Source organism: Rhagoletis pomonella, unplaced genomic scaffold (assembly GCF_013731165.1).
Source record: "Rhagoletis pomonella isolate Grant_MI unplaced genomic scaffold, Rhpom_1.0 Rhpom_scaffold_00008, whole genome shotgun sequence".
In the NCBI taxonomy this organism is placed as follows: Eukaryota; Metazoa; Arthropoda; class Insecta; order Diptera; family Tephritidae; genus Rhagoletis; species Rhagoletis pomonella.
Window position 1 is genome coordinate 7,303,669 of NW_023458562.1, and position 26,920 is coordinate 7,330,588.

General features: G+C 33.7%; 1 protein-coding gene across 1 annotated transcript in view; it reads right to left on the minus strand.

Moving 5' to 3' along the window:
• LOC118745056 (protein anachronism-like) overlaps window positions 1-26,920 on the minus strand; it is a 223,935-nt gene that overhangs the window by 58,865 nt on the left and 138,150 nt on the right. Inside the window, exons 2-3 of the mRNA XM_036478592.1 lie at window positions 26,379-26,691; window positions 26,250-26,310 (exon numbers count right to left, since the gene is read on the minus strand). Coding sequence (XP_036334485.1) covers window positions 26,250-26,310; window positions 26,379-26,691 — 374 coding nt within the window. The remainder of the gene's footprint in view (window positions 1-26,249; window positions 26,311-26,378; window positions 26,692-26,920) is intronic.

The window sequence follows — 26,920 nt, forward strand, 5'->3', positions numbered from 1 at the left end:
TGTATGAATTGGAAATAGTACCCAAAAAGTAGTAAAAATAATCATAAACTTTTCTCCCTTTTTCTACTACCCCGAAATGCATGGCCGCAATTGGCATGCAGAAAAAGTGAGGTTATGTAAGTGACATCACCTTATATTTATTTCACCATGTATGAAACTCAAGAATGATAGAATACAAGATTGCGCCGATCAGAGAGGATTTTTGAGAATAACTTTTGTGTGACGTCACACTGGTGCAATTGCGAGAGAGAAATGCCAAAACGTGAGCAAGAATGGAAGAAGAAGAAAAAATGTTGCAAGGAAAACGTAAACAAGTTGCACAAGTGTGACGTCATGCAAACCACGATTCTGTCAAATTCGTTAAGAGAGGAATAGCGGTCCGAGATCGGCGCAACCTTTGTATTCTCTCAATCGTGTATGAAACTAGCCAATGCCCGCTTACTTCGCGGCGCCTAATAAGAACTTTTGCGTTGGCCAATGCAAAAGAGCATTTAAAAGCATAAATAGTCTGTAAAGTCAAAATTTTTGTTTAAGTTGAAATCACTAAGGCGCAGTATCCTCCTCACACATAGGTCAATAGTAGTAACGCTGTAGTACCATATAGAATACCAATCCCTTTCGGTGTCCTATGCCAATAAAAGTTCTTATAAAGAAACTGAAGAGCACAGAAGTGCGTTTTCTGTTATAGGTGGGCCAAGAATCCTCGCTATCCCACAGGATGAAAAGTTTTCCACCACCTGGCGAGTTTTCTAGTAGCGTGTAATAGGACCATACATGTAAATGAATGTTTTTTCATTGTGCTAATGTGGTAATTCAATTACTTCATTGGAATATTGTAATGCTTCGTGGTGATCTTTCGTGAAGAACAGCAAGCATGGCGGTTCAGTCGGTTCGAATTTATCCCAATTTATTGCGCTGAAATATTTGTCACTCTCGAAATTTATAAAATTGTCCACTTGCGGACCAAACATTTGACGAACGCATCCATTTGCTTCTCTGCGGGCTGCTAAGATCCTCGTGTATCTATCTGAACGTACGAGTGGATCTGTATCCGTTACTATTGATATCAAAATATTTTCGGGGTGTAGAAAGTAGGCGTTATTTTTTATGACCAGACGGACAATATTTTGAATGTCTTCTGGTAATTGATGAATCCATGTTATGTACTTGAAAACGTGTCGACATCCGTGAATTGCTAGTGGTTGACTTTTAATCAGAAACCAGAAAGGTGCATAAACTTTCACAACGCAATCAGGTAGTTTTTTTAATGTTAGCGGAGGATTCGAGACGCTGCCAATAATGCTAATAGTACCGGGCTACTCGCTCGCTAAACTCTCGTCGCACTCTCCAGTATGAACAGCTCGGACCATACGATATAAATATAATTGATCGCCTCGAACCTTGAAGTCTTCAATATTCTCTCGCATTTCACCCATTGGAATGCGTTCGAAATTTTTTTACCTAATCAAACGAAATAAGTAAGAAAATATGGGCAAATCTAAAAAATAGGTACACTTTAAAAAAAAAAATTTTAATTTTTAAATTTGTGAGCACACCTATGTTTTATATATCGTTTTATTCGTAATCTCTTAATAAATCGATTAATATAAGTGTAATTCATTTTCATCAAGTGCTTCAAAAGTTAGACGAGGAGTAAGCATGAAATAGAAAACAAAAGAATAAGCTGGGTTGAAATTACGCTGTTTAAGTTGTAAACTTTGAGGAAAGATTTTGAAAGTTGAACTCACTTATTTGGGATGTTCTAAATTCAATGGCATGCCCTGTGTTACCAGATTGGCTCCGATTTTCGAGATAACGGTACTTGAAAATTTGATTAAATTTTAACTATTTTATAAATAACTCCCTTAGTTTTGAAGTTATTTTACTAAAATTTTGCACATAATAGTTTTTTAATATTACCTTAATTATTCCTTAAACATTAACATATAGCTCCAATAAAACTGATTACTCAGATATGTGTTTTTTGCACAATAACTCTAACTTCATATCTGAGTAATAAATTGTATGCGTGCTATATGTTAAATTGAACCTATACTAAATTTTAACCTGTTTAATTGAAGGAGTTATAACGCAAAACAACGTCTCTGATCAATCAGTTGTATGGGAGCTATATGTTTTAGTGAACCGATTTCGATGATTTTATGGAATAGTTAAGGTAATATTAAAAAACGGTTATGTGCAAAATTTTAGTAAAATATCTTCAAAACCCAAGGACTTTTTTTATAAAATAGTTAAAATTTAAGCAAAGTTTCAAGTACTGCCATCTCGAAAAGTGGAGCCAATAGGGTAAAACTTAGGACGCCATTGAATTCAGAAGGCTCCAATTAAGTAAGAGCAACTATCAGAACATTTGTCGAAAAAAAGTTGCTTTGATACCACTCTCGAAATATTCTGACTAAAAGAAGGAGCATCATTAAAAGTAGTAAATCAGGGTTTTTACACACTTCTAGAGATAAATTTTTTGAAGCGTTTTACAGGTATATGTAATTTTATAAGGACTATCAGTTATAGAAAGATTTAGATCCTTTCGACGTATTTTCCAAATGTGCCTTTAATTAAAGTGTTTTTGGAATAAAAATTACGCTCAAGATCGCAGAATATTTTATCTTTAAAAGTTAGTTTATTCTGAAAGCACAGCTCTGGCTAAGGTATCAAATTATTCGTAATTGTTTGTGGTATACAATAGATACTTAAAAAGTTCTTAAACTTAAATACTTCAAAAACTATACGCGATAAACCGAAAATTTTGAAAATTGTGAAATGTGGAATTACAGACTTTGAGTTACTTGCCACTTCGTTATTTTTTAATGCACACTTTTCTTACCTACTACATGTGAAGTGTACACATAAGTGCTAATTCCACATAAAATTTCAAATCAGTATATGATGTGCTTCAAAAGTTATGACATAATTAATTTTTCACCTCTTAAATATTACATAAAAAATTCACTTGTTTTCATTATTATTTTTTATTTAAACACCTATAATTCAAAAGTTATGCAGCAAATTGATCCAAATTTTTTTTGAGGCTTCAAGTATACGTCAATGAATTGTATCCAAAAGCAACCAGCTTGATATAGCTTCCAACAGTGAAAATAAAGCTAAACAACACCAAGGTTACCTGTTTTTTAGATTTGCCCATATATTTAATAAATTCAATGTAATAAGTACAATGTACTGCATTAAAAGGTAACTCGTTGAAGTGAAAAAGACACACAAACCATTGCAACGGTCTCTGTAATTGGCATTCCATCTTCGAAACGACCCAGCCTTTGAAGCCAGTGTTGGTAGGAGTTCCATCACAGCAAATAGCAACCAAGTCATCCGTACTGAAATGTTGTTGATCCAAATAGCCCACGATGCTCCTACGTATTCCAATTGCAGTACCTTCAGTGGGCGTGGCATAACCAAGGAATTTGGATCCTGGCTCTTTCACGATGGTGATATGTTCTACTTTCACAAAAACATTACTCATCATCAGATGTGGGCACTACCACATACAAGCGTGAGCTAAAAGTGAGAATGTGTTAGTGTGCCTAATTCATTTTGCTTCACGCTTGTTTGTGGTAGTCAGTGTTGCCAGGTCTTCGGCATGAGAAAACGTCCCTCTTGGTCTGAAAAAACGTCATTTCCTAACAAAAACGTCTTTTTCAATTGAATGTACAAAAAATTGTTCTTATTAAACTTTTATTGTATACAAAGGTACATATTGAGCTCTAACCGCCAAAATAACGTAAGCGACATTTTTTTCAAAATTTTCTTTTTGATGCAGAAATATTCCTAGAGCATCTCTGCATCAAAAAGAAAATTTTGTCGCTTAAGTTATTTTGGCGTTTAGGGCTCGATATGTACGTAATATATATTAAAATGGCATTTCGAGAGAACACATTTAAAATTCATTGTAAACTGGTGTTAATACAAAAATCATTTTACCCATATCTACACTTGTGATCAACTGATTAAGTCATCAATATTTTGATAGATTTTGGCTGTTTCTCTTTCGTTTATTTAATGTTTATTATTTTTCCATAAAAGCCAAGCTCATTAACAAACAAAATATAAATCCACAAAAATTGTGCGAAATTTATAAACAATCTGCAAATTTTCAGCCGGATTTTAAACTTTTTATTCAGAGTTTTTAGAATTTTTTGAGTATGCAGTTTGATAGCCCATTAAATTTCAAGGCAATAATGTGCAAGTTTAAAGGGGCTAAATAATCGCATTAATTAAAAAATTTTTTTTTTCTTGTAGAATGGACAATAGGTCCATTCAATATCAAAAAATTGTTACGAATTGTTTCTAGTACTTCCAAGTTTTTACTGGGAATGCATTCAATAACCCAAAATATTTGCAAGAGGGAGCGAATTCGAAAGCGTAACTATCCGAGAGAGCTGCAAATTCTTGCAAGTAAAAATTTTACTAGCAGGAATTTGCAGCAGTCAAAAAGTAAGGTTATGTTTCAAATTCAAATGTAAAAAAACTGTTGAAGAGGATGATTTGATGAAACATAATTAGTGAAATTAAAATATGGATGAAAAATTTAAATCTATTGTATATTTTTTTATTTTTATGACGATGAGAACTATTACCAATTAAAAAGAAAATTGCGCGCCAAAACTTAACCGTCAGAAAGTGTCAAAATGGCTTAAGTTGCAAGTTTTTACTAGTTTTGCGTTCAATAACTTTTTCTGAAAATTTTCTCTTGCTCTCAATTTTACTCTTTTTTTTTTACGCTCTCGCTGCAAAAGTTATTGAATGGAACTAATATTTCAGTATTTTTTGTGTTCATTACATTTTCAATGAAGTCTTAAAAAAGTCGCCTACTTTTTTCTGACTTTTTTGCTGCACAGCTTTGATGCTTTTGCGAGCGTGCATGCTGCAATAGATCGGCTCTTCCTGAATTGGCTTTTAATGTGCAATTGCAAACATTACAGTAATCCTCGTAACCTCAAGTGTTTACACAACCAGCCTTTGAACACGGGATCCTTAGTCTAAGAATCCAGAAAAAATCTTTTGAAGCAGCTGCAGCAAAACACAAAGATTGTTAAGATTTATTAAGAAAATAATTCAAAATCAGTTCCACTTATAAGATTTAGTAACAAAGAAAAATTACTGGGAACTTAAAAAACGTAATTTTTTACACAAAAAACGTCCAAACGTCAACAGGGTACAAAAAACGTCCAAATGACGTTAAAAACGTCAACCTGGCAACGCTGGTGGTAGTGCCCACCTCCGCTCATCATATTTGCCTCCGTTACTCTTTTTAAAGTTTGCTCTTTCTTGCCATCGAGCGAGATACACTTTAACAAGTCATTGCATTTGGCCTCCGCTTATGATCTTTGCGGAACTTCACATGTCTTCTAAATTTTTTGTTCTTATATATGATAAGCACGTCAAATAACTAGAAATTTTTGCAGCTGATTCTGCAGATAGCCCTTGTTTGGCTTTTGCGACAATTGACATTCGCAAATCTTTTATTAACATAGTCGCAAGCAACGCACCGAAACGAGCGGAGGTGTCACTGCGATCCAAAGCCGAACTGAAATTACACAAAGAAATATCCTCCACTTATATATTAATTTTTTTTTCGTACCGCTAACATTTCCTTCAAATTCCTGCTCTTCCTCGTTGGCGAAGTCGCCACATAAAGAGTTTGATGTATCATCTGGCGTCATTTGTATGCCATTCGTCGACCTCGCATGTACATCATCTAGAGTCATTAATCGTGGACCACACTGATTGATGAAAACACACAATTCCACATCTGTAACGCGATATCACGAGCAATCTTTCCACTCGTTTTCATCGTATTTCGATGGATGTTTCACTACGTTATAATACTTATTTACAATACTATTTAATTTTATACGCATACTAATTTTAGATAAAATTGGAATATCTGCGCGCTGTCACAAAATACACACTTTTTTTTAAAACTTCTTGCTTAAAAACACTCAACTTGCGACGCCGATCACGCAGATAACGCAGATATAACCCGAAATTAATAATATCGCGTTCAGTTGGCAGTTGGTTTTTTATACCCGAGCGCACTTGTGCACAAGGGTATATTAATTTTGTTCACATAACGTTTGTTTGTAACAGCCAAAACGAATCGAGATAGATATAGACAAATGTATACATAAATACTCAGAATGAATAGAGAAGTTGATTAAGCCATGTCTGTCTGTCCGTCCGTCCGTGTACACGATAACTCGAGCAAAAATTAAGATATCTCAACGACATTTGGTATGTAGGTTTCCGCTAATCCAAGGTAGGTATTGAAAATGGGCGAAATCGGACTGTAACCACGCCCACATCCCATATAACGGTAATTTTCGGTAATACCAAAACTGCGATATTTTAGTAACTACTGAAGATTATTCACTCATTGATATTTAGAACAATTTTCAGACGAAAAATAAGAATATTATAAATTTTTGGAAAATGGGCGTAGCCACGCCCACTTATGGTTACATATGTATATCTTGGTAACCGCTGCACTACTTTCTTCCAAACTTGGCACAGTTGTTAGCCTTGGTACAGCATACTAAATGGCCGAAAATTTTTAAAATCGGACCATAACCTACATCCCATATAACGGTAATTTAGAGAAATACAAAATCTTCGATAAATCAGTAAATATTAAAGCTAATTTATTCAAAATTGATGATTGCAAACAATTCTTCACCAAGAAATACGTTTATGATAAAATTTTGGAAAAAGGGCGTGGCACCGCCCACTTATGATCACATATATGTATCTCGGTAACCGTTCTACCAATTTGTACCAAACTCGGTATGGTTATTGTGCTTGCCACATAAAAGAAAAACGTTGAAAATTATTGACTAAAATTACGGCCGCTTTTCATATAACGGCAAATTTCAGAAATGCTTGAAACTGCAATATTTCGAAATTTAAGGTCGCTAATTTACTCAAAATTGATACACCCCGGCTTACCATCTAGCGGTAGGTTTCGGAAAGGTGAAAAAACATATATTTAAAACTTGCGCCGGGTATTTAATGTTCGGCTCCGCCCGAACTTAGACTTTCTTACTTGTTTAAATCACGATTAACAAAAGACATTTTTAAAGTTTTTTTTTCTCGTTTTTAGCACCAAGTAAAATGCACAATTAATTATGGTGACATTTATTACAAGGGCAAAATAATAAACGATAAAGAAAAATAGATAAGCAAGCATATTAGTATCGATATGGTTATGGTTTTCAACGAAAAATAAAATGTATTGTATTTCGGGTTTTACTGAACTAATAGAAATACTTCTTTCGCAAAAGATTAAGGATTAAGGACGGACTGTGATTAGGGCGGTAAGTTAGGATGGTAGCAACTGAGATCTGATGGGTAAGTACAACAACTGAGTACGTGACATCAATGAGCTTCTGTAGTAAAAACCTCCTCCTCGAGACAAAAATATTGGTGTATCACACTATCAAATCCGATTATAAATGCCGAAGATATGAAGAAAAAGGTAAATGGGCGACTAATAGGGTGGTCCAAAAAAAAATTTATTTTTTTATTAAATGCTTTTCAAAAACACTTAATATGAGGGGGTGTACGGCGAACTTTTTTGTTTTTGCCTGTAAAGCGAAACGTTCTAAAGGACAGTCTATAGCGAAACTCGTAAAATCAAAGCTCCATTCTTTGCGAAAAATTTAAAGAAGTGTAGGAGAAAATGGTTCCCAATCGAATGATACTTGTGTGTTTACCTAAATGTATATCGATTCAGCCTTTCCAATAATTACCACTTTTCGCCATATGTACGGTATTGATAACATATCGCACACCGTCTTCAAAAGAGTCTCAACTCAAAATAATACGTTTGTCAGAAAATGCGAAAAACTATTTCTTAGCACATATGGGCAAGGGGGACTTTACCTTAGGTTTTTTTTAACAAATTATAACAAAAATTTGCTCCAGCTTTTGCTGAAAGTTAAATAAAAGATCTGTGTACATTTTTAGCGCATAATCTCAAAATTGCCAAATTTTGAGTTGTGACTCTTTTGAAGACGGTGTGCGAATTTCAGGACGTTAGCGTAAGCGGTTCCAGAGATAAGCTATATGAGAAGTTCAGTTTGTATGGAAGGTGCCACGCCCCTTTTCCAATGCATTTGCAATATATGCATCAGTGCTAAGTTTCAGTTCCTCAGCGTAATTATATTTACAGATATGTTGGTTTTTCACCTTTTAGTCTGTATAAGAATTTTAGGAATATCCCGAATATTTATTTTCAAGGTGCTGGCATATGTTCCAAATATGAACCAAGTCGGTGCAGCCGTTTAGTAGTTTAGTGAAATACATTGTACAGAGACCTGTATGAAGTTGTAAAGCGTGACGTCTCAGATTTCTTAATTTTTTTGGCAACAACAACCAAAAAAACTTTGCTTTTTTTAGCCAAAAACCTTCCACACAGAAGTTCCTAAAAAGTGCGATTGGTTATGCTTGAACACACTTAATTGAATGTCAATAAAATTAAGTTTGTGGATATATCAAGACGAAATTTTGAGAACAGTCCATTGCTAACTCTAAATATAAACAACGACGTACTGGAAAAAGTTAATATATTCAAATGCCTAGGAATAATGATCGACGATAAACTAAAACAAAAACAAACAACAAATGGATTCTATATTTTTAATTAAAGCTCTATCAATATGTACATCGGTGAAAACTGCATTTAATTCCATACATTAGTTTTTACATGATGCGCTTACAAACATACAGATAGACAGGCCAAAATTATAAAAATTTTAGATTTGGCTTCTGTCGAACTAAAAAAAACCCCTATTGATTTTTCTTTAATATCTATTATGTACAGATATCGGCCTGTTGCAATTTTATTATTCTCAAACACTTTCGTTTGATACCCACTTGGCAACATTTCGGTTATCTTATAAATTTTACTGAATTAAAGTTTTCAAATAAGTGACAACCCCCTTTAAAAATATTTTCAAAAGTAAGCTTCTTAATCCTTTTTAGTATAGTGTCCGTATTGTAATATTTCATTTATTTTACAAATTTAAATGAATACAATTTTCCAAGCAGTTGGCAAATCACCTAAAAATATTTTCGGTATAAAAATTTCCTAGCCTCTTTAGTTTGATGCTGATATTGCAATATTTAATTGATGCATTCAATTAAATTAAAGTTTCAAATAGGTGGCAACCTTTCTTTTGACAGCCATATTGCAGTATTTACTTTACCGTATCAATTGACCTAAACTGAAATTTTAAACACAGGTGGCAACTCTCTATTTTTTTCTTCTACATTGTAAGCTAGATCTCTAGCGATACATCGGTGAAAACTGCATTTAATTCCATGTTTTCGAGTGATGCACGTACAAATATACAGACAGACAGAGACTCAAAAATTCTAAAAATTATTTATTTGGGTTCTGTAGCTCTAATAGAAACCCACCATATTAATTTTTCTTTAATATCTATAAGGTACAGACATCGGCCTGTTACAATTTTATTATAAGTATAGATATAGATTTCATTTATTTTATCAATTTAATACGCCCATATTGCAATATTAACTTTTTCTTATCAATTTACTTAAACTGCAATTTTCAAACAGGTGGCAACCCCCTAGTTTTTTTTCTTTCTATATTTTAAGTTAGACCTATAGCAATATATCGGTGGAAACCGCATTCAAATCCATGCATTCGTTTTCGAGTGATGCGCGTGCAAACATACAGACAGACAGGCAGAAATGGTTGATTTGGCTTGTGATGCTCTAATAAAGACCCCCTCATTAATTTTTCTTTAATATCGTTAATGTACAGACATGTAGACATGTAGAATGTACAGACCTGTTACAATTTTATTATCTATATGTAAGATATCTCACTGACTTATAGGCAAAATATTGACCGCTTTGTGAAAAATTCCATGAATTTGCTGAACTTTAGGCCCTTTGAGGCACGTCTTTCCGTTATCCGATTTTCAGAATTTTCGCAGGTCACGTTTTTATGGCCAAATGAACCTTTCTGGGGGGATGATTCTTGCTTTGTAGGACAAGGTTGCAAAATAAGGCGCAGGCTACTGCACATGCATTATGATATTCATTGAATTATTTTGCAAAACTATAACCAAATAGGAAAGCTAAGGGTGTTATAGACCACATAAGGAAAAGTGTCTGTAGAAAGAACGGAAATCGGAATTTTTGCTATTTTTTTAATGGACAACGCAGCCCAACAAAAATTTAAAAAAGTTTTGGTACGGCTAAAGTTAAAGCTGTTTTTGAAAGATTTTTTTTTGTGCTGATTACTAATCCATAAGCATAAAGTTTCCATCAGCTCCAGATTTTGAAAAAAAAACGAGGTCAAAGTGTCAAAAAATCGCGGGTTTTGCAATATTTTAGAAGCTCTAGCAAAGAAGCAAAAGGTGATAGAACGTTCCTGGCTTAGATTAAACCTACATTTCTCGATTACTATCTCTGAAAAGAGATCATAAATATTTGAGATCTTAAGATATCTTTTACCATTATTATCTTATACTAAATGGTGGCAAATTTTTATTCATATTTCCCTCCACAGTGGGGTTGAACCCCAAAACGCCCCCCTTGCGACCGGGCCTGTTTTTACGAACGGCTTTAACTGACGTAAAACCAGATTTTGAAAATTTGGTCAAAAGGAGCTTTTGAATTTTCTTTAATATCTATCTTAAGTACATTAGAATAATAACAAAATTAATGTTTTTCATTTCTAACAATAACACGGGTTTACAAAAAAAAAAGCTTATGCATATTAAACCATACCTATATATCCCTATGTTATTTGACACGCTGAATGCGAATCCGAAGTCCGTTAGTCTCCACCACGTCAGGTTCGTGGTCAAGTAGGAAAAAATTCATTGAATAAACCTGAAAATTCATATACATAAGGTTTTACATTCGCTGAACCCGAATCCGAGGTCCGTTAACCTCCATAATGTCAGCCTCGAGGTCATTTGAAGGTCAAATAGGACATACAATTTATTTAAAAAAAAAAAATTGTTTTTGTTGTCACTGAACCCGAGTATGGAAGTCCCTTGATTCCTCAAGGTCATCTGGAGGTCATGCCAAGGTCATCCCAAGGTCAAATTCCGATGAATTTTATTGAATTTTCAGGTTTATTCAATGAATTTTTCCCTACTTGACCTTCAAATGAACACGACCTGACGTGAGATAGGGATATATAGGTTTGGTTTAATATGCATACACTTTTTTTTTGTAAACCTGTGTAATTTATATTTAAAAATAAAATTTTTGTTTTTGTTTTTTTTTTGTGGCTCTTTGTAGCATTTAGATTTTACATGCGGCTCTTTTCGGTCCGCTATGCAATATCATAAAAAATATACGCAAACTACGCCGCCGCCATTTAATTTGGCAAACAAAAGTTTGTCTGCATAACAACGACCTAACAGATATGAAGTTTCAACCCTGTGCTTTCACTGCGCTTTCAAAGTAATGTATTATTAGCTTTAATTTTGTCAGAATTGGTGCAAAATTATTAGTCAATTGTGATAAGCTTGTGAAAGGTGCGTTAATATAATTAAACAAAATTAGATATGGAAAATAAAGGTAAAGATATTTCTAATAAGAATTAGTTAATGTGCATATCGTGTGTGTGTTTGCTTGAAGTTATTAACCGACTTCCAAAAAAGGAGGAGGTTATCAGTTCGTCGGAATATTTTTATTTTTTTTTATATTTTATTTTTATGTATGTTACCGCATAACTTTGGACCACGTCAACCGATTTCGATAATTTTTGCATCGGAAAGGTAGTGTCTCAGAGGTGGTCCCATACTAATCTGGTTGAGATCCGATCAGTGGATCATGAGATATATATATATATATATTTTTTTTTTATATGGGAGTTGAAGACGGTTTTTTTTTGCTAAAAATTACTAGTTTAATGTGTTTGTATTGCGTATGTAAAGAAAAATACTAAGCAATATTTTTGTGTTCCGTGGAGTAGAACTATCAAGTTGAAAAGTGCTGACGCGAACTAATAATACGAGAATGCTTAATAATAATTAGATTTTATTTGAGTAAAAACAGTTTTTGTTCATTTTTCCAAAATTTAACATTTTAAGCGAAGTACACGTATAAATCTATGTATCTTCCTTACATAGAATAAAGCAAATTCGGGCTTTATTTTTTGTGGATTTGCCACCTTTTTAAAAATCACTACCTTACATATACATATGCATTTTTTGTTAATGACATCAGATTTGCACTGTTCTTTCAATTTAAAAAAAAAGCTTTGAAAATACACTGCCGGAACAATGTATTGGCACAGGAAATTTTTCACAATATATGCAATAATTTTTATTCTACAAAAAACATAAAAATATAATTCCTAAACTTTGTGCAAAACTCGCGAAAATTCAGCAAATTTTCATCAAAATTTTCAACTTTTTAATCAGATTTTCTAGATTTTTTTTGGGAATGCAGTTTTGCAGCCCATTAAATTCTAAAAAATCGCAAGTTCTGAGTTAGTAAAAAACCGCATTGATTTTTGAATTTTTTTATATAAAGTATTTTCGAACAAACTTAAACTTAAAACTTACTTAAAACTTGCACTTTATTATAATAAAATTAAGTGGCCTATAAATCTGCATACTTAAATAAATTCTAAAAAATCTGATTAAAAAGTTAAAAAATTTCATGAAAATTTGCTGAATTTTTGCGAGTTTTGCACAAAGTTTAGGAATCATGTTTTTATGGTTATAGAATAAACCATATTTTTATACGAAATTAGCGGAAAAATATTAGAATGAAAATTGTTGCATATACTGTGAAAAATTTGCTGTGCCAATACTTTGTTCCGACAGTGTAGATGTGGAAAAAATTTTTGTTTTTCGTAAGGGTTGCTAAGAAATCTTTAGTTTGAGTATTTAAGCTATTTTTGAGGTGTTCGAAGGAGATTGGTATCAATCGAAATACGTTTGAAAGGTTTTACTCAGAACTATATTTAGTAGGGCTGCCACATGTGTAAAAAAGCAAATTCAACTTGAAGTCCTTTTGGAGTTACATAAAAGCTAAGAAAAACTGCTCAAATATACCTGCGTCGGTTCATCTTAAAGGGGTTTCAGCTAATTCCATCTCTGATGCTGCTAATCTGTTTGCCATTTTTTTTCTTCGAATTTTATTTCAGACAATACTGATTATGACTTTTGCCCTCAAAATCTACTGTCAAATTTAGATACTTCCATCAACTTCGGGAAATTAGATTTGACTGTCGAGGATTGCATTGATGGCATCAATCAGCTTAAGCAATCCACTAATACAGATGTTGATGGCCTATGTTGTCCTGCCTTTATTACGCCTTTAAGCCACATTTTCAACTTGTCATTTTCTGCTGGAGTCTTCCTTGATGACTCGAAATTGACTTTTATTTAGGGGTGCCAGACGTACCGGGTTTCCAGGACATGGCTCGGTTTTAGACTATTTGTACCGGTGTCCCGGTTCAACCTTAAAATGTCCCGGTTTTCGATTTGAATGCACAAATTTGAATAAAAGTTCAAAAATCACTACACTAAGAGAAAAAACGCGTTGTAATATTCATAAAAATTTTATGAAATTAATGAGGGAAATAACGCATTGTAAACATGAATATTTTTTATTTGATTATCGTTTTAAAATGTTCGTATTTAAAAGTAATACTTTCATACCACGCACGCATGTTCTTGATTCAATCTCAACATGTGAATGCACATTTACATGTCTGGCTGCAGCTGAGTGCGCGAAGATTGCAGGCAGCATGGAATTAAAAAATTTTTGTAACTTAATTATGAAAAAGCAATCTCTAAGTGCAAAGCGCCGATTAATTGATATGTACTGAAATACCTTCAAAATGTCGTGCACAGAGTTTTACAATTATATTAAGGAAAAGACAGAAGTTTTGAAATAAGTTCACAGCATTTTCTGTCGCCCTCTTTCATTCGGAGAAGAATAGCTGAAATTTGACAATCACCAGCTAAAAACAAAAACAAAATACAGGTAATTGTTGTATTTGTTGAATCGATACCACCTTATGTGAATTCGCCTTGACAGCAACGAAAAATATGACTGACATTTTAATGTTATCTTGTACTTAAATTTTTTTTCTTTCATGAAACCTAGAGTACTTAACAGTGCCGTACAAAGTATTGGCTCGGAGGCTCTTTCATTAGATCACAATTTCTAATCATTCCTTTAAATAATTTTTGAAAATGCAGCTTTTGAGCCAATAAAGTGCAAGTCTAAAGTTGCCAGAAAATTTCGTTGATTTTTAGCATTTTTTTGCTGACAGTGTCTTCCATAATATAAATTGTCGAACATAGTTTGTATGGAAGAAACTCTCAGTAAAAACAATACCAAATATCAACTAAAATTTAATGGGCTGCAAAACTTCATTTTTTAAATTTTTATAAAATGTCTGATTAGAAAGTTGCAAATTTTTATGCAAATTTATGAAATTTTCCCGAGTTTAGCACAAAGTTTAGAAATTTTATTTGTATGTTTTTTTATGTATTTAGTATAAACTGTATTTTTATAAAGAATAAAAAAGGTGGATGCATTGTGAAAAAATTTTCTGTGCTTTAGTTGTGATGAGTTGTTTTGTTTTGTTGGTCTGTTAAAATAAAATTTTACTGCATCCTTTCGTACGTAGTTTTTGCCGAAACGAAAGGAAAGGGAGCGAGAGGCCGCCGCCCCGCCCCCCTTAAAGTGCCCCGGTTTGGCAACAGAGATATGTATCTCGCAGCCCTATTTTATTACGCCTATCCTTGAAAGCGGCAATAAAAATGATATTGAGAATTATAGGCCTATTTCCAAGCTAACCACAGTTTCTAAACTGTTTGAGTGCATAGGTATGGACAAAATATACTTTTCTGTTAAACATATGCTATGTCCCAATCAACATGGGTTTGTTCGAGGCAGATCTACCTTAACTAATTTAGCTGCCTTTACGGAGGATTTTCTGGATACCTTTCAAAGGAGTTTTGAAATGGATGCAATCTACACAGATTTTTCTAAGGCTTTTGATAGCTGAACTTGAGGGTTAGGCTTTCACTCCCAATTTCTAAAGTGGACAACTTCCTATTCAGATAAGAGACACTGTGTCTTTCGACTCGATAATGTATCGTCTTACTCCTTTGTTTCTTCCTCTGGTGTACCCCCGGGTAGTGTCCTAGGCCCGTTACTATTTATCCTTTTCATTAATGATATTTCCTTTTGTTTTTCCAAGTGTAAATTTCTTCTATACGCGGATGACCTGATGATTTATTATGAAATTATATGTCCAGAAGATTCATCCATTCTCCAGTGCGAGTTGAATAACTTATATAGTTGGTTTGTGCGTAATAGTTTGTTCCTCAACATTAGTAAATGTCATTATACTTTTATGCGAAAGGTTTCAGTATTGTTCCAACATCTTACTGCATCTCAGACTCGCCGTTAAAGACAATTATTGCATTTAAAGACATGGAGTCTATTTTGATTCCAAGCTCAACTTCAAAACTCACATAAATTATATCGTTTCTAAATCGTTCGCTATGTTGGCCTTTATTCGTCGAAACTGTTCTTCGTTTTCTGATCCCTATACTCTCAAACTGTTATACTCGTCCTTAGTTCGGTCCAGGTTAGAGTACGCGGTATTCGTTTGGAGACCGTTTTATGCAGTCCATGTTAAGAGATTAGAGTCCGTTCAGAGAGCTTTTGTGCGCTTTGCTTTGCGCTCGATGAATTTTGTAGATCCTATTCCGTCCTATCGCTCTCGTTGTTTACTAATAAATCTCATGTCATTAGAGTCTTGGCGTGTTATGTTGCCGATGTGTTTTGTCTTTGATATCTGTGCGGGATCACTAGATTGTCCGTACCTGCTTATGAATATTAACTTTAATGCTCCCTCACGCATTCTCCGCTGTAATGAATTGTTTTTTGTGGGTATTGCTAAAACTGTTTAGGGGATGAATGCTACTTTTAGGAAGACGCTAGCGCAATTTAATGCATATTCTTCTTGCTTAGACTTTGATTTCTCATACTCTATGTGTACTTTTAAGAATCTACTAGTAAGGCTCTTGTCATAAGGTCTTTGTATGTATCTACCACACAGTCTGTAAACATCCTGTTTGTGGTTGATTAAATAAATAAATAAATAAAATTATAACTTTCTTTTAGAATTTATGCCAAAAAAAAAAAAATTAAGTTCCGGCCAGTGTACGTTGGCGTGCAAAATAAAAGCTTTGGCTCTTTCTGATTGGCTGAAGCAGAAAGCTTTCTGATACAAATCTGCGTTGAACTGGTTTTCAAACGAGTATAATGATTTAACTGGTTCAATTTTCCAACAACAATTGCATGCGACTGCACCTGTTTATGAACATATTTTATTAATTTAACTGGTTCAAGCCCATTTAACATGTTTAACTCGTCAATATGAACATATAATTATTAACAGCTCTACTAATACGATGAAATAAGTAATGGTGATTTCGTTTCTACCAAAAAAATGTTGCCTCTTGATTGCCCCTTTTTCTTTTCATGTTCGATTATAAATTAAAGGTTTTTTTTCTTAACAGTGGTCGCCCCTCGGCAGGCAATGGCAAACCTCCGAGTGTATTTCTGCCATGAAAAACAGCTTCTCATAAAAATACAGTCATCGTTCGGAGTAAAACTGTAGGTACCTCCCCTTTGTGTCACAATATGAAGGCGCACGCCACAAATCGGAGGAGAAGCTCAGCCAAACACTAACATAGACGTAAGCGCCAATCTATTATTATTATTAAAGTGCAAGTGAAGTCGAGTTTTTTGTGGTGGGTGTTACGCATTTTCTTCCAAAAGGTCCGTTTTGTTCATCGTTATATGGAAGAAAATTCGAAACACCCTCCAAAAAAAAAATTCTAAAATATAAACGGTAATATTTAGCTATATTTGTCTTACAGAGTTGCTTGCAATAATGCTTGCTAATGACTTACTCACAATAGCCGCGTTAAAGCACGACCATGTTGAGTAGAAGTTTACAGGCTGAAATGAATAATGATATTTTCGAACATACGGGAAAAGCTTGTCCCGGCGGAACATTTCAGACTTAATGCAAAATACGGGGGGCCCAGGCAAATACGTGACCTTTGGAAACACCAATAACCACGCCTAAATACGCAAACTGCGATATTTTAGTAACCACTGAAGCTTATTCACTGAAAATTGATATTTACAATGATTTTTAAATAAAAAAATAATAATGTTATACATTTTTTAAAATGGGCATAGCCACTTTGCACAGTTGTTGGCCTTGGTACAACATACCAAACGGCTGAAAACTTTTAAAATCGAACAATATCCACGCCCATATAACGGTAATTTAGAGAAATACGAGATCTTCGATAAATCAGTAAATAATTCTTTAGCAAAAAATTCGTTTATGATATATGTTTGGAAAATGGTCGTGGCACCGCCCACTTACGACCACCTCGGTAACCGATCGATCAATTTGTACCAAACTCGGTATGATTTTTGTGCTTGCCACATAAAAGCGAAACGTTGAAAATTATTGAAATCGGACTAAAATTATGTGTCATTCATGTGCCATTCTGTAATTAAGTTCCAATCAAATTGTATACACTCAGAAAAATATTTAAGTTTAGATTGGGTACCGCAGATGTTGGAATAATGAGGCGTATGAGCTTTGCAACGACATTGACATATTGTCGCCTATCAATGTACAGCAGCTGCGCAGCCTAAGCCATCGTTTTGAGTTGAATTAAATTATATCCAAATTATATGAAATATTACAAATGGTTGTCAAATGAAAGAGTTTTTAGAGATATTTAGTTAAACAATTTACAATATTTTTGATTTGTCCGAAGGTTGCCATCAGTTTAAAAGGTTAAATTTAAATTATTGAATAACTTAAATGATTTATAAAAAAGATGGTTATCAATCGAAAGTGGTTTGAAACCCTTTATTTCTGAACTATGTTTACTAGGGTTGCCACGGGTTTAAAAAATTTAATTCAACTCAATTCATCAGTTACTTGAAATATTTATAACAATGTGATAGGAAATATGTTTAAGAAGATTTTAGTTCCAAAATTGTTTTGAAGAGGTTGCCGCCTGCTCTGAACGTCGAATTTAGGTTAATTATACACAAATTTTATGCAATTTTAAAACCTGGGTATCAAACGAACGAGTGTTTAGAAATCTTTGGTTTGAACGTTTAGAATTTTCTTAGTGTGACTGAAGAAAGTTGACACCTATTGAAAAAATTTAATTCAAAATTATAGCTTTTCTAGGGCCAAAATTTGCAAATTTCTTATATATTTATATAAGCTGATTTTTGGGCTTTACGGTTGGTTAAATAAATAGCAAAACAAAGTTTTCTTTTATTCTCCAATGCGTTTCGGCTTCTTTTCCGCCTTCATCAGGGAGTCTGTATATTCGAAACAAAGCATAAAAACAAACAATTAGGCTTAAAATCACAATTAATAATATGCGCACATACATAGGAGGATAAACGAAAACTTTCTTTTGCTTTTTATTTAACCGGCCATAAAGCTCCAAAAATAATAATAATAGTCCCAATGGTTTCTACCCTCCATTCGCGCCTATCCGCATGACGTACGGAACCAATATTTTAAACTTTTTGCGCCTAGTCACGATAGGCAGGAGTTTGTTAAGTGTCGAGATCTAAAACTGTTCAGCTACAGAACTAAATTCATCAGCTGATTTTATGTCTTTATGTTAATAATGCATTTATTGAGAGGATAGTATCTCTTTCTTAATGCTGAAAAAACGAATCAGATATATCAAATGTGCTGGAATGAGGGTTAAAATACTGGCATAAGCAACGGAGTGGCTTGTGTAATTCAAAATTAGTTTTACAAGTTTTCAAAAATAGGTGATAAATGTGCCTTGATACCCGGGAGGGAACATTAAGGCTAACTTCACCCAGAAGAAGCGGGCTTCAAATTGAGCCTGTCAGTAATTTAACCATAAAAATTGTATCAAGCATTTCCCTGCGACTGACAAGTGAAGATAAATAAAATTTAATCGGCTCGTATAAGGCGGAAAGTTGTATTGAGTCCCAACGGAAATTTCTTAAAGAAAAAAGTAGGAATTGTTTTTGAATTGATTCTATCTTGTCTGAGTAAATTTGATACCTTGGATTCCAAACCACCGAACCGTATTCCGGAATCGGTCTAGCTAATGTAAACATGGTTTTAGTTATATAAGGGTCACAAAATTCGTTTGGCCATCGTTTTACAAGTGCATGTACAGCTTTAGCCTTGTTGATTGTCACATTAATGTGAAGATTAAAATTAAGTTTCGGATCCATTGTGATACCAAGGTCCACAAAATTGTATACCTGTTCCAAATTATGGTTATCTGTTGTATAAGAAAGTGGCTGAACAGATCTTCGCGAGAAGCACATTACTTTACGTTTTTCCAAATTTAGAGCCATACGATTTACACAGCACCAGTTAGCCATGCTGTTTAAGTCTGCTTGTAGCAAATGCTTTTCTTTGATTGATATGTATGATTTATAAAGTTTCACATCATCTGCGTACATTAAAATCAGTAGAAAATCAGCTTATATAAATTCAAATTATTTAATAAGTTAAATGGATTGTCAAAATATGGGTACCAATCGAAATGAGTTTGAAAATAATGGGTAAGTTCAGAAGTCGCAGCAGTTGAGCGCAACCGTTGCTAAAAAAATCTGTGTTCGTAATGCGTCTTCTGAATGGCTTGATACATTAACCGTCAAATTCAAAACACACAACCTATTGTCTGAAATGATCAGAAAAATATTACGATCATCTAACACACAACTGTTCAGTTGATGAGAAGTACAAAACAACGCGTTCAGAAGGTGCAAACGCAACAGTTATTGAGCTGTTGCGCCTTCTGAACGTGCTCAATGTATTTCGGAACTGTATTTAGAATTCAACATTGAATATGTATCTCAATACCAGACGAAAAAGATCAAAAAGATTTTAGTTTGAATAATTTTAAAGGGGGGTTGCCACCTGTTGAAAAATCGGATTTGTTTTACTTATACACAAGTTAAATGATATATCAAAATATTAGTGTGAAACGAAAGAGTTAAAGGAAAACTTTAGTTTGATACATAGTTTAATAAGCAAAGTGAAATCAATATGTCATATATTTACTTTTAATACGCTTATATGACAACGGTTTTGTCATTGCGTTAACCCATTTGAAACTAGCAACATTATAAATTAGTTTAAAAAAAATAAAAAATTTGATTTCAAATCAAAAAATAATTGGTTTAGAAATTAAAGAACAAAAAGAAAAAATCGTTTAAAATGCCAGTTACTTGCTGTTCGTGTGCCAACAGATGTTACGCAAAGGGAGTGGATAAATGCGTGTGGTGTTGTACTAACTGGATCATCGAAAGTTTGCGCTCTGCACTTCAAATCGAATGAAATCATTTATGCAAGTATTAGGCTATCTGCACACTTGTCGTCCAATCATAGTTGCGTTATCGTCTCGCCCTGAAATTTTGAGCCGAGCACATGCATTTCAAAGGAGATCTGCACACTTGTCGTTATCGGCTAGTTATCGGCAAATCGTAGAAGATGCAGAAACGGTTAAGAACGGCACTGTCGTTTGCTAATCGTTGTGCACGCATTGTTTGTTTACATTTTATGGGGGAAAATTAGTGAAAAAGTTAATATTTGCATTAAAATTGTATAAAAATTAGTATTTTTTTGCATAAAATCTGTGGAAATTATTAAAAAGTGGATAATTGCATTAAAATTTAATAAATATGAGCGTTTTAACTATAAAATATGACGAAATTGTATTAAGTCTCTGTGTGCATACACAAAACACATTCCAGGAAAAGAAAAGAAGAGATATTACTGGAAAATTACGTCTAGAAATGTTGCAGCACAGTCTATATTTAAAAAATTGCAGGTTTTTGTAAATATTTCGCGAAAATATCAACCAAAAAAAACAGAAAATACCTGCTCCAAGTGAATTTTTAGACGCCAAATGAATTGAAATATCACGACCAAGTGTGCAGAAGTGTAATCATCATGTAATCGTTGCTTCATGACGATAACTATGACTCAACTATGATTGGACGACCAATGAGCAGAAAGCCTTAATGCCACGAGAAGACGCCTCGGTCCAGATGCAATACCATCAAAGTTGTTACCTGCTATTTCATCTCAAGGCATATCGTGAAAATAACGTCCAATAACAAATACAACTGCAGTGCGCCAAACAGATGTGAAGTATCGCATAAAATTTATACTTTCGCCAATTTAGTAATAATATATGGTCCTGATTTGCAGTAATTAATTTGAGAAAGAATATTAATCTTGATGTGTATATACATATATACATATAAGGGGAAATGTTTTGAACTGGGGACATTCTGCGTACCGGCATATTGTTTCCGAGACAAAGCACCTGCCAAGTGCGGTTTCTGTATCTTCGTCAATACTATTTATATGTGTAAATGTCAGTAAGTAAATAGTTATTCACAAAAAAAAAAAATACGGCTTAAATGACTAATTTGTTTTCTAAAATCGAGAAAATCCGGAAATTTCTAGTGCAACTCGCGTAAATTCTGAAGAAAATATTGCAACTTTGAAAATCTAACTCAATCAAATTCTGCAATAGGGCGTTCTTCCACTAAATTTTGAAATAGAGGGTTGTTGAGGGTTTTGCTAAAATCGAGAAAATCAGGAAATTTCTAGTGCAACTCGCACAAATTGTGAAAAAAAATATTGCAGCTTTGAAAGTCTATCTCAATCAAATTCTCTAAAAGGGCGTCTTTCAAATAAATTTTGAAACAGAGGGTTGTTGAAAAGTTTTTTGAGATAGGGCGTTTTCGAACTGGTTGCCTAGATAAGTTGATCTTCCACTAAGCAGTGAGACTAATGGTGTTTTCGTTTCTACCAAAAAATGTCACCTTCTGATTGCCCCTTTCTCTTTTCGTGTGGGAATAAGGACTAAATTTGCAGTGATACCCTTTAACAGGGTAAAGCGTAACAACGACATCGCTATAAGTATGCTCGATTTGATGTTCCCAACACTGATAAGTTATTCCTCATCTCTTGCCAACGCAACGACGACCCTTTTCAGGGGTATGGGAATGTCTTCTATACCAACATGACCTTCCAATAAAAGAAGTTGTGTTTGAATTCGCTAAGCCATATCGCGTTCGTAAATATGTATGTAGCTTTTGTTATATGCTTCATCGTATCATACGTGAACCAAAGCCGAAAGAGGGTTAATGTAAACAAATATACGAATTGTTTACATTTAAATTTTCAAATAAGCGTTCAAATATTGATTTCACTTTGTTTATTACATTATGGTTTGATAATACTTTTGATTGGGGTTGCTACCTATTTTTTTTTTGAAGGCCATCAGATCTGCACCGTTATTTCGAATTTCCGAAATGAGAACTCAAATTAAAAAACTGGGATTATACATGATACAGATGTGAAATAAGGTTTTATAGTTTCAAGTTAGAATTTTTGGTGTCATAGTGATTGGAAATTTTATGAACAGAAAAACCGACACCATGCGAGACCTCTCTTCACTAAGAAATGTCTTTATATGAATCATTTGGAAAATTGTTTGGGGGTTTGAACCTATTTAAAAAGCTAAATTTAATTTTGTCGTTTGAACGCCATTCGGACTCACTGCATAGTATAATTATTTAAGCTTAGCTCATTATTTCTAATGCAGCGTTTTTGCTGCATTTAAAATGCAACATTTAGCACTTTCGAAAATATGATTTCGAAGAGCTTTCATGCTATCGCATTTAGTAAATGTACATTTACGCGAGTTCGAAATCTTATGCTTTTGACAAACAGCCATGTTCCAGTCGCTTATTCAGATCTGTATCTATTACGATGAATTCTCACGTAGAAGATAATGTGCAAAAAACCCTACTGAAAAGGAAAAAATTTATTTTAAACCAAAAATTCAATACAAAAACTTGAATTGTTTTAACCATAAGCGAACATTTGTTTGTGTATATATTCATTTGTCGGTGCTGTCAATTAAAATTTCCTCACTTAATTAGGAAATAAAACAAACAGAGTTGATCTTAAATTGAACCAGATTTCTATCAGCATCATGTGATGTTGAATTGGCGTAACTTTTCTTTATCCAAATAATGTAAAATAATAAATGAAATTTTGATCGGCGATCACTGAAACGCAGCTAGCTACTGTATACGCGAAAAAGCAATGTTGCCACTTTTTATCATTAAACCATGTTCGAATCGTGAAAATTTTGGAAGACACAGGGTTGCTTTTAGCATTTAGATTCTTAATGCAAAAATGGAGTTGCATTTAGGTGACGAATTTTGTATGGATAAATGTACATTTATAGTAGCATTTAGAGCTAAATGCGCTAAATGTGCTTTTACGCGTAAGCAAAAACAGCCCATAACTGAACGTTCTAACAAAGATATTTGAAATAGGGGCACAACCACCCCCGCTTACTATGTAGCGGTAGTTTTCGGAAAGGTGAAAAAACTATATTTAATACTTGCGCCGGCTAGATAAGGTTCGGCTCCGCCGAACTTTTTTATTTGTTTTAATTAAGAACTTTTTTTTACCGGTATAAGATGATTTGAAATTTGATGAAATTAAAAACCTGCACTATGAGAGACCTCTCTTAATTTAGAAACGGCTTCATGGATTAAGATAAAGTATGGCATTCGGATCGTTTATAACTCTGACTAACATTTGGATATATTTTGGGGTTTTGAAATTCAACCAGATGAATATCTGGTGGAGGGAATTTTATCGAAATTACATAATTTTGACTTTCCCGTTGAACTTTAATCTTGAGATTGCGATGAATTTAAACCTATCGTACAGTGACCAGGCGCTTTTATTTTATATAGCTCAATATTATCTCTCTGTTCTTTGTTAATTTCTTGTCAATTAAAGACGCGGCTTTTTTTTAAAGCGACCGAAGTGACACGATATCTTTGGAAAGCTAAATTCTTCTAAAATAACAAAAAAATAATACGATAGCATAGGTAATTTAGTGTTGTGGTAATTGTTTTGAAATTCCGTAGGAGCTTTAGAAAATGTTCGATCGACTTGTTTTCACCAAGCTGGACGAGTGGACCTCGCAAAAAGTTTTACTTGTCAAACATGAGTTTTTATACGGTAAACTATTTTTGACTCCTACCTCTTTTTTGAAATTTTTTTAATAATGGCCTTTACTTGCTTAAGTTAACACTATATGCATACACGTTCCAGTAGAGGTGTCAAACTATCGATGGTACTATCGATAGTTTTGTTTTTTTGCCCCTATCGATGAGTAGTGATAATTTTTCTCAAAAAAGGTTAAACTATAGTACTAGTTGACTATCGATAGTTTAAAACCTCTAGCACAGCCGATTTTACTTATAATGTCTCCATGCAGCTGCGCGTCAGTTTTTTAAGTTTACCAATTTTTTGTTATAAGTGATACTTTCAATGTGATTCCTCCTTTAATGGCCATTTTCTCAAGCAAACTTTAATTGAAAAGCTCCCTTTATATTTAAACGTTGCTTCAAACCATAAGGTTATATCTGAAGTAAAGCATTTCTATTATCGGTGTTTGACGTTTGTATGTTTCTTGACTGTAAACAAATCCAAAAATTATATAACGAAATTTAAACAGAATATATCATATTTGAAAATGTATAATAAGCAACAATTAAAGAAGGCAACAGTGATTTTGTTGCGGCAAATGATAAAGCTGTTTTTCATAGACTTTTTTATGCTGATTACGAGTCCGTAAGCATAAGGTTTCCATCAGCTCCAGATTTTAAGAAAAACGAGGTCAAAGTGTCAAAAAATCGCTTTTTTTTCCAATATTTTAGCAGGTCTAGCACAAAAAACAACATTTAGAACCTTTAACTGGGGCTTAAATTAAAGCTATAACTCTCGGCTACTACCCCTGCACCTTGACCTGATGGTCACTAAAAGTCATTTATTGAACAATATAAAAATACTGGAATAAATACTGTGCTATTGAAAAAAATAAATAAGTTTTGCCAAAATCAGTTTTTGCTGTTAAATAAATAACTATAAGTGACCTTAGGGTTAAGGTTCAGGGATGGTATTTTAAGCGATTGTAGTCGAAAGTTCAAACCTTAATTTCAGCCCAAGTGGAAGGCTCCATCCCCTTTTCTTTAATTGCGGTGGGTACTCAAACTTCGCACAAAATCAGGTTTTGCTGTTCATTAAATGACTATAAGTGACCATCAGGTCAAGGTGTAGGGATGGTATTTTCAGGGATAGTAGTCGGGACTTCTAGCTTTAATTTAAGCCTAATACCCTTTTGATTCTTTGTTAGAGCTTCTAAAATATTGCCAAAAAAACCTCGATTTTTTGACATTTGGACCTCGTTTTTCACAAAATCTGGAGCTGATGGAAACCTTATGCTCATGAATTCGTAATCAGCACTGACAAGTCAATCGAAAACAGCTGTAACATTTGCCGCAACAAATTTTTTCACATTTTTGTTGCCATGTGTTATAGATCATAAGAAGAAGTTTTCTTTACTAGGCTCATAATTTTATTTTTAATTGTAAGCTTCAGTAATAGATATGTAAATAAAAAAGTAAAATTCGATAATAAAATGCTTTACTTAGACAGAAATATACATGTTAAAGCAATATTTAAACATAAAGTGAATTTTAAAGTTAAAAGTTACTTAAGAAAACGGCCCTACGTGTGTTTATATTTTCAATATTTTGTTTTTTTGTTTTTCGAAGCCGTCCCTGTTAATTTGGAATAGTTTTTAACATTACATTGACTATCGATGGTAGCGTTTGACCCTATCGATAGTATTGCTGGAAACTATCGATGGTGGCACTATCGATAGTTTTACAACTCTACGTTCCAGTTTCCAGTGGACAATTGGATATTCTCAAACAAAAGGGGACACATTTTTTGTATGCAAAATAATCTGAGTTCTCCACTTGATAACACGTAGCTTGGATATCAATTTGAATTCGAACATTATTCAACTTTTATACAAAGTTTGGAAAAAATTGGAGAAAAATGTTTTACATCCACTTGAGAATCAAGTAGTATTTCTTAACGATTGCAAAAAATTTGAAAAAAAAGTTTGCTTTGTGCATATTGGGATGCTGCTAATGGTTTGATCGAAGTTGTGCCAACTTACATACGAACAAGTGAGTATATGTACATATGTGTATATGTATGTATGTACGTATCTACAAACCTCGTTTGTTTCGGCGCAGTTGTTGTACAATAGAGACGGTCACACGTATTTGTGGAGTTAACTGTTGGAAAAAAAAATAACTATAAATATATAATTTGTTCAAGTAGGTTTCAAAGTTAAAGTGTTTACCGTCAATGGGTCCCCACAGGTTTTTGCGGTTTTAGCATCGTCGTCACTGCTAGCGTTATCTTCATCAGTATTGTTTGGGTTAACCTTATATAAACGAAGAATAGCGCTGTCCAGATTTAAATTTTCACGCTTCGGTTCGAAGAGACTATCCGAGAAACGAATCGTTACGTTGTTGTCATGCATCCAAGAGCTCTCGGTGGAGTCTGAGTTACATATGGGATATGCTGCCATTTCGTGAAGGGGGTGACCTTGATTCTCATCAGAATTACTCGTTTGAAAAGCTGACTGTAGGCGATTCTTTATATCATTGATGCTGAAAATATAAGAAAAACCATTGTTTTTAATATATTACGAAAATGTAGCCCTTTTGTTAGAGACACACATCTCTACCTGGGATCACACGATTTGTACATTTGGCTAAAAATTTGTCAAATTCATAGACAAATCATGTGAACGCTAAATTTCATTTGTCATTTATCAGAACATCCAAATATGTAGGGCTATTCGCGTTTCGGTGCATAAGAGCTGACAAATTTATGCAA